This window comes from Cydia splendana, chromosome 27 (genome assembly GCF_910591565.1).
Source record: "Cydia splendana chromosome 27, ilCydSple1.2, whole genome shotgun sequence".
Classification (NCBI taxonomy): Eukaryota; Metazoa; Arthropoda; class Insecta; order Lepidoptera; family Tortricidae; genus Cydia; species Cydia splendana.
Window position 1 is genome coordinate 8,231,722 of NC_085986.1, and position 15,792 is coordinate 8,247,513.

At 40.7% G+C, this 15,792-nt stretch overlaps 2 protein-coding genes across 2 annotated transcripts in view; one reads left to right on the forward strand and one right to left on the reverse strand.

The window, feature by feature from the left end:
• Positions 1-15,792, forward strand: part of LOC134803668 (zinc finger protein swm) — a 70,338-nt gene that overhangs the window by 37,391 nt on the left and 17,155 nt on the right. The window contains exons 16-21 of the mRNA XM_063776457.1: positions 4,412-4,539; positions 5,258-5,389; positions 6,674-6,817; positions 7,597-7,759; positions 11,993-12,111; positions 13,991-14,035. Of these exons, the coding sequence (XP_063632527.1) occupies positions 4,412-4,539; positions 5,258-5,389; positions 6,674-6,817; positions 7,597-7,759; positions 11,993-12,111; positions 13,991-14,035 (731 nt within the window). The remainder of the gene's footprint in view (positions 1-4,411; positions 4,540-5,257; positions 5,390-6,673; positions 6,818-7,596; positions 7,760-11,992; positions 12,112-13,990; positions 14,036-15,792) is intronic.
• LOC134803756 (uncharacterized) overlaps positions 1-15,792 on the reverse strand; it is a 102,374-nt gene that overhangs the window by 13,344 nt on the left and 73,238 nt on the right. The gene's annotated exons all lie outside the window — the stretch shown is intronic.

Here is a 15,792-nt window from a genome sequence, read left to right on the forward strand (position 1 = left end):
TAATCCATACTTTAATATTGTAAAGGCGAAAGTGTGTCTGTCAGTCTGTTACCTCATCAAAGCCGCTGAACCGATTTAGTTGAAATTTGGTATAGAGATAGTTTGAGTCCCGGGGAAGGACATAGGATAGTTTTTATGTCTGAAATCATTCCTCAAGAGAGTGCAAAGGGGGGTGGAATTGAAAGAGTTAATGAATTGCCTAATAATTGAAGTAAGCAATGCGCGAATTGAATGATTGCTATTCGAATTATCCAGGCGCTATACCTACTTTAGCTGCTGTCACTAATTCCGCGCAGACGAAGTCGCGGGCAAAAGCTAGTTGTAAATATAGCCAGGATATAAAAACCGGCCAAGTGCGAGTCGGACTCGCGTTCCAAGGGTTCGGTACATTAAGGGCCACCCCACATCTAGCGTCTTTCGAGCGTCGGCGTCTCGTCGGCGTCTACAACTCTATGGCCCTGCTCGACGCAACGTCGACGCGACGTCGACGCAACTGCGCAGCGACGTCATTTTCCATAGCGCTGACCGACGCCGACGCTCGAAAGACGCCAGATGTGGGGTGGCCCTAAGTCCGACTCACGCTTGACTGCACATTTCTAATAGGTTTTCCTGTCATCTATAGGTAAAAAACTATTTTGTGTATTTTTTTTCAAATTTTTTAACTTTTTTCAAATTTTTTTGACCCAGGAATGGTAATTTTTTGGCTATTTTCTTAAATAACTTGTAACATATATATTTTAAAATTATGACATATAACACGATATAGTTTGAAAAACTTTATTTTTAATTTTTCCCAAAAGGGGCCCCCATGTTTAAAATTCATTTATTTACGTTACATGTCCGTCTTTGGGTCACTAATTTACATATGTGTGCCAAATTTCAACTTAAGAGCGCTCTTACAAGAAAAGTCGAAATAATGCAAAATTGATGATACTAGTCGACGAAATTCAGGACTTTGCGCTCATTATTAGAAACAATGAGTACTTGTTCCAGTAAAAGCGTCTTCTTATCTTTATAAATATCGTTGTAAATATTAGAAAAAGGACTTATTAAATTAGTAATGATTTTTTTTCTGATGGTCGTTTCCGAAAAACCCCGTGAAGCACTGAATGGCGAGCTCTTATTTGGAAATGTTGAGAATTTTACTCTGCTAAACCTGGCTATTTTGTATTACTAATACCCTGTACTTTAGGCATATCAAACTATATTTTTCCTACATACCTTTGAGAAAGAGAAAATCAAAGTAAAACGAACTCGATTTTCTCTCCGAAACAAGTGTCAATTCCTACGAAAATCTACTTAATATCGAAGTCATTTTCATACTCAAGCAATCTGCAACGTTTGCTTATACTGTTGGTATACATTAGTGTTTATGAAATTCTACTATAATTTTTTGGCAATTTTTTGAAAACTACTCTATATTACCGATGACGCGCGCTGCGCCAGCTCAGTGCCGCGGCAGAGCTTGTAGAGGCAGGACATGTGTCGGTCGGCTCCGCACATTTTCAACGGCGACGACGAGGTTTTTTATCATTGTGTGCGGCGGGCGCCGTGTAAAACGCTATACTGTGTGCGTGTAAACCGCAACGAGAGACTTTGATCCTAGCACTGTTTTTATAGTATTATAATTTATAATGGTACAGTTTAATAAACTACCGGACAGGATTAAAAATATTTGAAACGACCTGACATTCTATATGTATTTATTTGACTCAAGATAGTACTCAGGGTCTGATGATGGAGCCGGAAGGTGGTCACCGGTACCAATCAACCATGCAACTAAACCACTTCGTGTTTAGGCTCGTTTTATTCATCTCAACAAGATCTTTGACACAAGATAGTACTCAGGGTCTGATGATGGAGCCGGAAGGTGGTCACCGGTACCAAAATCAACCATGCAACTAAACCACTTCGTGTTTGGGCTCGTTTGATTCGGCTCAACAAGATCTTTGACTTAAGATAGTACTCAGGGTCTGATGATGGAGCCGGAAGGTGGTCACCAGTACCAATCAACAATGCAACTAAACCACTTCGTGTTTAGGCTCGTTTTATTCGTCTCAACAAGATCTTTGACTTAAGATAGTACTCAGGGTCTGATGATGGAGCCGGAAGGTGGTCACCGGTACCAATCAACCATGCAACTAAACCACTTCGTGTTTAGGCTCGTTTGATTCGTCTCAACAAGACCTTGGACACAAGATAGTACTCAGGATCTGATGATGGAGCTGGAAGGTGGCCACGGGTACCAGTCTACCATGTAACTAAACAACTTCGTGTTTGGGCTCGTTTGATTCGTCTCAACAAGATCTTTGACACAAGACAGTACTCAGGGTCTGATGATGGAGCTGGAAGGTACCATTACCAATCAACCATGCAACTAAACCACATCGTGTTTAGGATCGTTTGATTCGTCTCAACAAGATCTTTGACACTAGGTGATACTCAGAGTCTGATGATGGAGCTGGAAGGTGGCCACGGGTACCAGTCTACCATGTAACTAAACAACTTCGTGTTTGGGCTCGTTTGATTCGTCTCAACAAGATCTTTGACACAAGACAGTACTCAGGGTCTGATGATGGAGCTGGAAGGTACCATTACCAATCAACCATGCAACTAAACCACATCGTGTTTGGGCTCGTTTGATTCGTCGCAACAAGATCTTTGACACAAGTTAGTACTCAGGGTCTGATGATGGAGCTGGACTGTGGCCACGGGTACCAGTCTACCATGTAACTGAACCACTTCGTGTTTGGGCTCGTTTGATTTGTCGCAACAAGATCTTTGACACAAGGTAGTACTGAGGGTCTGATGATGGATCCGGAAGGTGGTCACCGGTACCAATCAACCATGCAACTAAACCACTTCGTGTTTGGCTTCGTTCGATTCGTCGCAACAAGATCTTTGACACAAGTTAGTACTCAGGGTCTGATGATGGAGCTGGACTGTGGCCACGGGTACCAGTCTACCATGTAACTGAACCACTTCGTGTTTGGGCTCGTTTGATTCGTCGCAATAAGATGTTTGACACAAGATACTACTCAGGGTCTGATGATGGAGCTGGTGATGATAGACAGGTACCCGTCGCCACCTTCGCGCTCCATCATCAGACCCTGAGTACTACCTTGTGTCAAAGATCTTGTTGAGATGAATAAAACGTGCCTAAACACGAAGTGGTTTAGTTGCATGGTTGATTGGTACCGGTGACCACCTTCCGGCTCCAACATCAGACCCTGAGTACTATCTTGTGTCAAAGATCTTGTTGAAACGAATAAAACGAGCCTAAACACGAAGTGGTTTAGTTGCATGGTTGATTGGTACCGGTGACCACCTTCCAGCTCCATCATCAGACTCTGAGTATCACCTAGTGTCAAAGATCTTGTTGAGACGAATCAAACGATCCTAAACACGATGTGGTTTAGTTGCATGGTTGATTGGTAATGGTATCTTCCAGCTCCATCATCAGACCCTGAGTACTGTCTTGTGTCAAAGATCTTGTAGAGACGAATCAAACGAGCCCAAACACGAAGTTGTTTAGTTACATGATAGACTGGTACCCGTGGCCACCTTCCAGCTCCATCATCAGACCCTGTGTATCTTCAGTGTCAAAGATCTTGTTGAGACGAATCAAACGAGCCTAATCATGTTACTACATGGTTGATTGGTATCCGTGACCACCTTAATCATCATCAGATCCTCAGTACCAGTTCGTTTTTAAACCCTCGTTGATACAAACTTTACAACCTATAGGTACCAAATGCAATGACGAAACATGTAAATAAGCGAGTAGGTACCTATAATTTCTTTCGAGTAATATACCTTCATAAGTACGAGTATGGGGCTATTCATAAATAACGTCGTTTCAAATGGGAAGAGTGGGGGGGGGGGGGTCTGGACATCGGATGATGGTAACATGACGTAGGAGGAAACAGATTCATCCGAAGCTTGATTTTTGGATGATTTGAGGGGTGGGGGGGGTCAAAAATCGTCAAAAATAGATGACGTAATTTATGAACAGCCCCTATGTACATTTGCACTGCATTTAGTATTTTCGTACTTACCAAATAACAGTTTTAGAACTTTAAAAGTTAAGTACAGTTAGTGTTGTTATGGTTGATTTCAATATGCTTCGCGAAGGATCAAGAATGTTTAATCCATCATTGTAGTGCGAGTGTGGTAGAAGGGATCGGCATACTGAGCTCGCACGGCCTGCCGCAGCGCGTAAAATACCTAAACTCGCTCAACGCCGAAATGTAATAGCGCTCTTAATTGGCCAGTAGTTTCCGAGAAAATAGGCTGTGACAGACGGACAGACAGACAGAAGTACGAGTGATCCTATAAGGGTTCCGTGTTTTCCTTTTTAGGTACGGAACCCTAAAAATGGAGTATTTATTAACAGCTACTCTTCTTACAGTGCCACCGCGAGCGCAGAACTCTGGTGCGAACTGCTCATTGGAGGTGAAGAAGGTCCCCCGAGGCCTCAACGACATCACGCATCTGAACAACCACTTTGGGAAGTTCGGCAAAATTGTCAACATACAGGTTAGTATGAAAAAAAAAAAAAAGAAAAAAAATATAGGACATTTTACACGAATTGACTAAGCCCCACGGTAAGCTCAAGAAAGTTTGTGTTGTGGGTACTCAGACAACGATATATATATTATATAAATACTTAAATACATAGAAAACAACCATGACTCAGGAACAAATATCTGTATCATCAATTCATCATACAAATAAATGCCCTTACCAGGATTCGAACCCGGGACCATCGGCTTCATAGGCAGTGTCACTACCCACTAGGCCAGACCGGTCGTCAAGAGTGTATAGAGAGTTACTGACATGGTAAATTATGCAGCTACAGTAAATTTACTGCCATCTTTCGACAGAAGATTAAAACTGTTAGAACGCCATTTGACTTTGATCCTTATTCTTTCACTGATATGTGTTAATTTGTTAAATATTGACATTAACGCCATCTACTCGACAGTAGGCCAAAGGTTATGACGCCATTTTCATTGTCATCTCGGACGCGTGGGACTCGAAGGGTTCATTTATAAGGGCCACTTGCACCATCCCACTAACACGGGGTTAACCGGTTAAACCTGGAGTTACCATGGTTACCAGTACAATTTGACACTGGCTTAACATTTTAACCGGTTAATCCAGGGTTAGTGGGATGGTGCAAGTGGCGCTAAGTGATTTAAGTGAATATTCGAAATAAAAATGTTATGAAAATTAACTCTTTTTCCATACGCAGGTGTGCTTCGAGGGTGACCCTGAGGGCGCTCTAATAACGTTCTCAAATCACACAGAGGCCAACGTGGCCTACAAGAGCACGGAGGCCGTGCTCAACAACAGATTCATCAAGGTGTTCTGGCACAACCCTGAGGTACGTATCACACAGTGTGGAGTGACCCAGGGGTCTCATAACGTGCTCACACACGGAGGCCAACGTGGCCTATAAGAGCACGGAGGCCGTGCTCAACAACAGATTCATCAAGGTGTTCTGGCACAACCCTGAGGTACGTATCACACAGTGTGGAGTGACCCAGGGGTCTCATAACGTGCTCACACACGGAGGCCAACGTGGCCTATAAGAGCACGGAGGCCGTGCTCAACAACAGATTCATCAAGGTGTTCTGGCACAACCCTGAGGTACGTATCACACAGTGTGGAGGGACCCAGGGGTCTCTTAGCGTGCTCACACACGGAGGCCGACGTGGCCTACAAGAGCACGAAGGCCGTGCTCAACAACAGATTCATCAAGGTGTTCTGGCACAACCCTGAGGTACGTATCACACAGTGTGGAGTGACCCAGGGGTCTCATAACGTGCTCACACACGGAGGCCAATGTGGCGTACAAGAGCACGGAGGCCGTGCTCAACAACAGATTCATCAAGGTGTTCTGGCACAACCCTGAGGTACGTATCACACAGTGTGGAGTGACCCAGGGGTTTCATAACGTGCTCACACACGGAGGCCAATGTGGCGTACAAGAGCACGGAGGCCGTGCTCAACAACAGATTCATCAAGGTGTTCTGGCACAACCATGAGGTACGTATCACACAGTGTGGAGTGACCCAGGGGTCTCATAACGTGCTCACACACGGAGGCCAAGCCTGGGGTCCGCTAGACAAACAATCCCAAGAATTGCCTACGCATTATTTTTTACGAAAGCGACTGCGATCTGACCTTCCCACCCAAAGGGAAACTAGGCCTTATTAGGATTAGTCCGGTTTCCTCACGATGTGTTCCTTCACCAAAAAGCGACTTGTAAATATGAAATAATATTTCGTACATGAGTTCCGAAAAACTCATTGGTACGAGCCGGGGTTTAAACCCACGGCCTCCAGATTGAAAGTCGCACGCTCTTACCGCTAGGCCACCAGCGCTTTTTGTTATAAACGAGTGACTCAAGCTCTAGCATTTAGTAACTGGAGACGTCATGGCTGTCATTTTCTGTACGAAACAGTCTGCCGATTTTTGCGGGGGAGGGGACGTCAAATGTATTGCTATTTCTACATGATTTGTACGTAACGAGTAAATAGCCATGTCAGTCCATACAAATGTTTGACAATTGTGCAAGGTTTTCGGCAGAGGGGTAAGCTCTTAAAGGTCACTCCAGTTATTAATTGCTCTAAGGACTCTAGTAACAAATTTGATTATTTAACAGAATAAACAAGAGAACCCTTCGCCCGGCGGACAACAGAAGCCGGCCAACAAACAACAGCCGACATCGCACAACAAGGTGCTCATAAACAAGGAGAACATGAAGGCCACCGCCGACAACAAGCAGGCGCTGGCCGCCGCTGAAAAGGTACATACACAATTAATCAACTCTTAACTTGAGACGGCAGCAAAATATAAAATTTCATTGAGGATTTCTGTTGGCGCCAGAATAAAGTAGGAAGAATTGAATGTAATTCTACTTTCGATTCTCTCAACACTTCTTCGCTACGCTCGGAATTGCATTTTCCTCATAATGGTATCGTCTTGGGTCGTCCCATTCGTTTTTCGACAAGTTCTTAAATTAGTTCTATTCTGCTTTCGTCACTCATTCTACATTCGTCACAATCGTCGGTGGCTTTCAATGTAGAATGAGTGACGAAAGCAGAATAGGACTAATTTAAGAATTTGACGAAAAACGAATGGGAGGACCCAAGACGATACCCTCATAATTACATTGGTTGGCTGGTACAGAATGCCTAAAGACGATAAGTCCACCATTTATACTCTTTTTTTTAAATTGTGCAATAAGGAGGTAAGTAAATAAATATAATTTCCATCACTTGTGGTGTTGTATCAAATGTTATAGGCCAGATCACACCGGCTGCGTGTGCGCAGACGTGCGCTAAAATGTTTGAGCCGTACACGCACACGTCACGCAAGCGGTGTGCCGTCTGTCATAAGAAACTATATATTACAACGCGCATCCGGCGTTAGGCACCCATAACGGTATCAGGTATTATGCGAAATTGAACCCTACCACTTTAAGATAAAGTTCAAAGTCAGGAAATATGTTCCCTCAGCCTTATAAAGGCTTAAAAAGAAACAATGACTTAAACGAACCCTAGTTTATAATTACCTTGTCCACAGGCGAAAGAAGCGGTCGCCGTAGCCAACGGAGCCGAGAAAAAGAAAGAGGCGCCCAAACCGATAGAGAAGAGTAAACAAGTGATGGAAATGCACAAACGCGCGCAGGCGTTGTTGGAGACGCAGTTACAACAGCAGGTGTTGCTCATCCAACGGTTAGAGGGAGGTTAGTACGTTACGGGTTTCGTGTACCCGTCTCCGGGGCCCCGTTCTCGTGTTACACGAAACCGGATTTGTGGCCCGTTCGGAACGGGTAATGCTGCCCTCCTAAGCCGAACAGCGCTATCTCAAAAACAAATGATTTTGAAAATGGAATTCTCAGTTATAGAAACTAAAGTATAAATTAGCAATGCATTTTCTTTTGAGATAGCGCCACTCGGCTTAGCAGGGCAGAATGGGTCCCTGTAATTAAGGTCCGTGTACCCGTGTGTCCGGATCCACGGATATTAATTATGTATATATGTATGTATTTACTTTATTGTACATAGAAATAAAAACACGAGAAACACAGTTACAGAGTCAATTAAATACAACAAAGGCGAACTTATCCCTGAATAGGATCTCTTCCAGTTAACCTTTGAGGAAATGAGTAGGACAGAAGTAACGATGAATGACAAACAAAAGCAAAAGTGTACAATCCCTAAAATAAATGAAATGCAAGTTTTGGATACACATTACTCCAAATATACATAAATAGAAATATAACAATACAAGAATACATATACATATAAATAAAAACAAATAAAAACTTTACAAAAATGTTAAAAACAAATAAAAACAAACAAAAATGGACGGCAAAGTCGACTTTGCCGTTTAAAAAATCGGTCGCGAAGCGCGTAGTTTATGGTCAGTCAAAAATTAAAAAGTTAAAAACATTGCAGTCTCGATTTTGGGACTGCAATGTTGCATACAAATTCCATTATTTGTCGAGTTCCAAACTTTTTAAAAGTTGAAATGGCCATATCAAATGAAGGCACAGGCCCATTAAACAGCCAAACAGATGATTAGTACCGCGACTATTATTTAGCTGTCTCAAATAGGTTGACGTATTTTCGGCAGAAAAATACACTTCTATTTTTTTATTAAATAAATAAAAAGGCGGCAAAGCTAATTTTTTCAATTGTTTCTACTTTTTTCTGTGAAAATATATACGTAAGAACGTTGCTTTTGTAAAATATTTCTATGATATTTATATTTCTTGCACCATTTTTGAGAAAAGCACTATATATGACTCGGCTGGAAGGCTACTTGCTGGCTTCGGATTCAATTAAACGGACTCCCAAGGTCGTCCGTTTAAAACGAATCCTCAGCCTGCAAGTAGCTACTTCCGAGCCTCGACAATAATGTACTATTATATTATATTATTAATTACACAAGGGTCCGGCCCGTTCTCGGCGTATAGTGACGATCGGACGCGTTTTTTATAAGAGCGAAGAATGAAAAATGTTTATAACGAACAATAACACATTACCAATAACAAGCAAAACGAAAAAAAAAATACAGAACTACAATACAACAACTAGGTCCGGAGCCGAACGCACTACACGGGCACGGATTTTTTGCACGGACTTTGACGGGTTCGTGCAGTTCGGACGCTTAGCACCGCCGGGGCTAAGAACACGGACGCACGGGTTAGCGTGTAGCACGGATAGCGGAGCCCTACTTAGTACGAGTTTCCTTGACTTGTGCGACCAAAACGCATCTTTTCGAGCGATGGCGCCACGCCTTTGGCCTATACTCGTGTAGATGGCGACACCTTTTGATATTTAACAAATTTAACACATATCACTGAAATAATAAATAAATTCTGTTTACCTATGTATATGTAGTGCATAATTGTTTTCCATCGTACTTTCTCGGAAACTTTCGTATTTGTCATGCTACTTTATTCAACGTCAGTACTTTTGTACCGAGACTGACTGCAATAGCAAGACACGGAAACGTGCGAACGTTTCCGACGATGGAAAGCAATGAGGGTTTCCGCGATCGAGTTTTTCACTAGATGACAGCACCGTGGCGAGAGGTCTAGCTGTCATAATCCACCAATCATGTTTAACCATGTTTTTTTTATTAGTGGATTTTGACAGCAGCTGTCAAAAAGACCTCTCGTCACGGTGCTGCCATCTAGTGAAAATCTCGATCGCGGAAACCCTCATTATGCAATACATCTGTACATAAATGTCTTACCCAAGACATTTTCGTCCTCTTGATCTGTCACCATGGTGGCTCAGTGGTATCACCATTGGCTTAATGTACCTATCGAACTCTAGTAACCCGGGTTCAAATCCCACCCGCGCCAAGTATTTATCTAAGGTTTTCTATTTTCTAAATGGGATTTAATAAACAAAAAAATAAAATATATAAATAAAACGAAAAACTAAGTAAAAAAATAGTAAACTGAAATAAATGTCATAAACTAAGAAAGAGTGACGGAATCGAACCAGCGTCCTCTGCTATCGCGGTAGGTGCCTGTGCCATTCGGCCACCGGGGGACGAGCTAAGTTCGTAAGATCTATAATATAAAAACAATAAATACAAAAAAAAATCATACGCACGCTCCTTAGATCCGTCCCGCCATCGATGCGCGACGCTTGAGTCATAAGTGTGCTATATTAGAATACCTCCAAACTGCGACTGATATGTGTGTGTCTCTGTAGACGCATACTGGTCGCGGAATGGGGAACATTTTATTTGTTTTTGACGACCGGTCTGGCCTAGTGGGTAGTGACCCTGCCTATGAAGCCAATGGTCCCGGGTTGGAATCCCGGTAAGGGCATTTATTTGTGTGATGACACAGATATATTTGTTCCTGAGTCATGGACGTTTTCTATGTATATAAGTATTTGTATATTATTATATATCGTTGTCTGAGTACCCACAACACAAGCCTTCTTGAGCTTACCGTGGGGCTTAGTCAATTTGTGTAAAAGTTTCCTATAATATATTATTTAATATTTATTTATTTGTCTAAGATAACACTTCGTCCAGGTAGATAAATAAAAAAAATCGAGAAAAGCTTAATTACATTTGAAAATTTAACAAATTATACACCTAAATGTCCCGCAAGGATCACTCTATTGATAGGTTCACCTATAGCTGCATGAAAATCCGTTCAGTATTTTTTGAGTTTGTCGCGAACATACAATTACAGACAGACGCGGTGGAGGACTTTGTTTTATAAGACCAAAGAGAATTTGAAATAGAGAGTTACTGTCATGGTAAATTATGTAGCTACAGTAAATTTACTGCCATCTTTCGACAGAAGATTAAAACTGTTAGAACACCTTTTCACTTTGATCATTATTCTTTCACTGATATGTGTTTACTTGTTAAATATTAATATTAACGCCATCTACTCGAGAGTAAGCTGAAGGTTATAGCGCCATCGCTCGAAAAGATTGCACCATATCTTTGGCCTACAGTCGAGTAGATAGCGTTATTATTAATATTTAACAAGCTAACACATATCAGTGAAAGAATAAGGATCAAAGTCGAATGCCGTTCTAACAGTTTTAATCTTCTGTTGAAAGATGGCAGTAAATTAACAGTGGCTACATAATTTACTTTGACAATCCGCCTCTATACACTCTATTCTCTTTGATAAGACGCAGTGATAACATGAACCCTGTAGATCATGGAGTATAGAGTAAAAGGAGTGAAATCTCTTATGGTAGAACAGTTGTAAAAGTGTCCAGCAGTCAGCTGTAAATAATGGTTCCAAATTTCTCCACAGTAGCGCTAGAGTAGCTAAGGACGTAGGCGTTATTAAGACGAAACAGGAGCTGAGTTTTAAATATTTTAGGTAAATATACCCGTCTCGCTAACGGAAGCGGCACCTAAAAGTAGTGCGATAAGGACAAGGCGAAAAATCCTGCGTAAAAATCTCAAAAATCGAGGTTTCATACTCCTCTGTTTCCTCCTCCAAAACTTAACCAATCGTAACCAAATTTGGAAATCTAAATGATTATGAAATTGTCTGTGTCGGACCGTTTTGCTTTTTCGGCTAATTGATATCAGTTTTGAATGCCACGCCTCTCATTGCGGCATAGTCAATTAGGCCATTTTGGCCATTTTTGAAGGGCTCTAGCGCCTTAAAAAACAAAAATAAGCAAAACGGTCCGACACAGATATTGACAATATTAATCTGTGTTGAAAAAATCATTGCTCTAGCTTCAAAAACCACGGAGGAAAACGAGGAGTACGTTTGTATGGAGAAATGACCACTCCCGTTGGCTCTTAACGGAGTGAGGTGCGTCATTGAATTTTTTTACCAAATATTCTAGGTATTGCAGCGCCACCTATTTAAGGTTTTTTGACGGACACCGTTTGATACATGGAGATTGTTTTCCTTACCTTCACCTTCCATACTGTAGATGTTTAATATTTTCGTTGTCCTCAGGCAACGTGACCGGGCCGCAGAGGGCAGCACTGATGGAGGCCATCAACTCGGCTCAGGAAGGCATCGAGAAGCTAAGGAAGGAGTTAGTGGCGTACAACAGGACGCTCCGACAGATGCAGGTACGTTGGATTATAGTGAGCTTTGCTTTTGTTACGTCACTGGAAAAATACAGGGACATCTCGTCGGGTGACAAGCAAAACTCACTAAGTACTATCAAAAAATTAAAGTAACAATGCACTTTATTACACTTGTAACACGGTTTATTGTCCAATAATTTCAATGGTGTTAGTTACTGACTTTTGCATGTCACCCGACGATCTGTAAAAAAAATAAAAAACAGTGTTAAAAAAATCTGATAGACTAGATTGATAATTGTGGTACTTTTAAAAGTTAATAGGGTAATTCGCCAGCAACTGGCCGGTTTTTGTAACTAGCCGCTCTAAACTAAAATGAATTCTAATAACCTATAAACAGAATTCATTTTAGTATAAGGCGGCTAGTTATTGAGGGCTGGCCAGTTATTGAAACCTTATACTAAAATGAACTCTGTTTATAGGTGAATAGAATTCATTTGGTGGCCAATTACTAATAGTGGCCAGTTACTCGCGAATTACCCTAATGTAATGATGATTTCACTTTATCAAAGATTAAATAACTCGTTGTATTTTATTTAACGTTACTGTTCAATAAATTAAACAAATGGCTATAGTTTATGTTGATCAAAATGTTACTTAACATCAACATCGTACGTACAACCGCTGAAAAATATCTTACAATCGAAGTTTTCATGAGTGCCCCTTAACGAAATTTTTTAAATACGAAGGCTTTTAAAAAATGCATTTTAATCAAATTCTGAATTTAATCTACTCATTGTTAAATTTAAATTAGTGTACAGTCAACTGTAAAAATATGGGTGCACAAATCATCTCAAAAACATTTTAATTTTTAACAAGCAGAAACGTCTGCGAACGATGCTATTAAGCTTAGAATAAATTTAAAAGTGGAAAAATTACTGTCTTGGGTGAGAATTGAACTCACGACCCCTGGCTATGGATGAGGTCTTGGTGGCTCAGATGGCAGAGCACTGGAGTATCGATCCAGGGGTCGTGAGTTCAAGTCTCACCCAAGACAGTAATTTTTCCACTTTTAAATTTATTCTAATCTCAAAAATATGTCCCATAGCTCTTATGTCAGCGAATTAAGAACTATGGGACATATTTTTGAATAAGTTGGCTACACCCATATTTTTACAGTTGACTGTACTAGTAAAAATATTAAAATTAAAAAAGGTGTCTTAATGTGTGAAAATGATTTTCTATAGCTTATAGTTCGTTTTTTTTAGCATTAGAAATAAGGTAAACAATCTCGATGTGTCTTTTAACTGAAAAACACATTTTAAAAATAAGTCACGGCAAATATGTAACAATTATGAACCTAATACGATTATTTATATTCTTCTGCTTTCATAAGTAACAGTTACTGATTTTTAAAAAGCGTTTTTCAATTAAAAGACATGTCATGATCGCTTACCTTCTTTCAAGTTCTTTCTAATGTTAAAAAAACGAACTATAGAGCAGGGGTCTCCAAACTATTTTACCTGAGGGCCATATTGCGCCTCAGAAACTTTCGAGCGGGCCACCGTCGGTTTTTGCGCCGGGGGTGGGTGTCTGGTTGCTGCTGTTAGGAACAGTTCCACTCTCACTGAATGCTGAACCCCTGGAGCCTGGCTCCCGCGGGCCGGACAGTGGGCACTCGCTTTGGGTGTCGGCGGGCCGGATTGGAACGCGTCGCGGGCCGTATTTGGCCCGCGGGCCGGGGTTTGGAGACCCCTGGCTTAGAGTGCTTTCCGTTTGTTCTAATTCGCGATAAATTGATTGGAAAATTGATTATAAGTCTGCATTTAAAATTTGCCCTTGATTATATGTTTAAAAAATAACTAATGTACGTAAGTGTACAAAAAAATTATAATGTTTCCTGAAATGTGCGGGTGTGTGACAGGAAGAGACGGTCGCGCGCTCCCTCTCGCGGCTGCAACTGGCTCAGGTATCGGCCGGACATGTACGCATGGGTTGTGCGATGTACACCACATTACTCATATACATACTTTATTATTTTATAGTTATTTATAACATACATCGATATCGACGGTTTTAGAGTGTCACAATTATAGTTCGTTTTTTTTAGCATTAGAAAAAAGGTAAACAATCTTGAATTATTGATGTGTCTTTTAATAGGGGATATTACTGCAATGTTCTGCCGCCAGAGTGCAGCACTACCGACTCAGTAAATTCATAGACTAACTTATACATACTGTGCCTTAAACTGTTTTTTGACAAGTTTTCACAGACAATAAAATATGACATTGATGCATCAAGGCGGTTTGTTAACAAGGGCCTACCGGGAAACGCGAAAATCGAAATTTAGTTATCTGCCTCTTTATCGCTCGAATATGCAAGAGTGATAGAGAGATTAGATAACGAAATTTCGATTTTCTTGTTTCGCGGTAGGCCATGTGTCAATGTGGTTTGTTTACTGTATGTGCCACAAAGGTGCCACCTACGCAGAGCTTTGTCTAATATTCCCTATTGAAAAAAACGTTTAAAAAAAAATTACGGCAATTATGTAACAATTATGTATCTAATACGATCATTTATATTCTTCTGATTTCATAAGTAATAGTTACTGATTTTTAAAATGCGTTTTTCAATTAAAAGACTTGTCAAGATCGCTTACCTTCTTTCTAATGCTAAAAAAAACGAACTATAGTCAATTACACACATGTACAGAACCCCTAGTGCAAATTTAAGAGCCCATCAACGTGCACACTAGCGCCACTGCTAAATAATCGTGATTATTTATATTTAACGAAAGGTATTTATAAAATGAGACCGCTGCGTACCTTCTGAATACATCAAACTAGTTTTCATGTTGCTATAGCGGCAACAGAAATACATCATCTGTGAAAATTTCAACTGTCTAGCTATCACGGTTCTTGAGTTACAGCCTGGTGACAGACAGACAGACGGACACCGGAGTCTTAGTAAAAGGGTCCCGTTTTTACCTTTTGGGTACGGAATCATAAAAATTAAGGGAATAGCTGTGTTTACCATGTATCAAATTGTGTAAAAATGTTTTCTATAATGTTAATATCCAGAGAGGAAAATGGGTACTACTTTTGTTGTCCCCTTTCCACTTAAAATGGGTCACTCACATTACATTTTGTAAAGTGAAAGTAACCAGAGATCCGTCCGCAATGGCTAACCGACAAATACTTATATTGTAGATCTTCGCGACCGAGTTTTTGCCTTAAACCATAAGTTACCGTTTTAATATGTATATTTTTGTTAATTTTGTTATTTGAGCGTTTGTAGATGTAGCAGATTTTGATGGAAATGACACTTTTATAACTCTCGCGTTTGTGTAATTAAATATTTGATGGAAATAATCTAATCATAACAAAAAATATTTATAATAATATACACGGTGGTTAAAAAATAACTGCATTCCCATTGCCAGGGAGGTTTCGGGATTATACTGAGCGACTTTTACTATGGGACCAACCCTGAAATCGCGAAAAAAAAAATTACCCTCACATAGAAAATGGACCAGCCAAAATGTATGAAACAGCCAATTTTTTTTTCCTGATTTCGGAGTTGGTCGCATAGTAAAAGTTGCTCAGTATAATCCAAAAACGTGGCAACGGGGATGCAGTTATTTTTAGAGCACCCTGTATATTTTTCGTGTTTCGCTTCCTCTTCGTATATACTCCTTTGTTTTGTGTTTTTTGCATGACTGTCTTT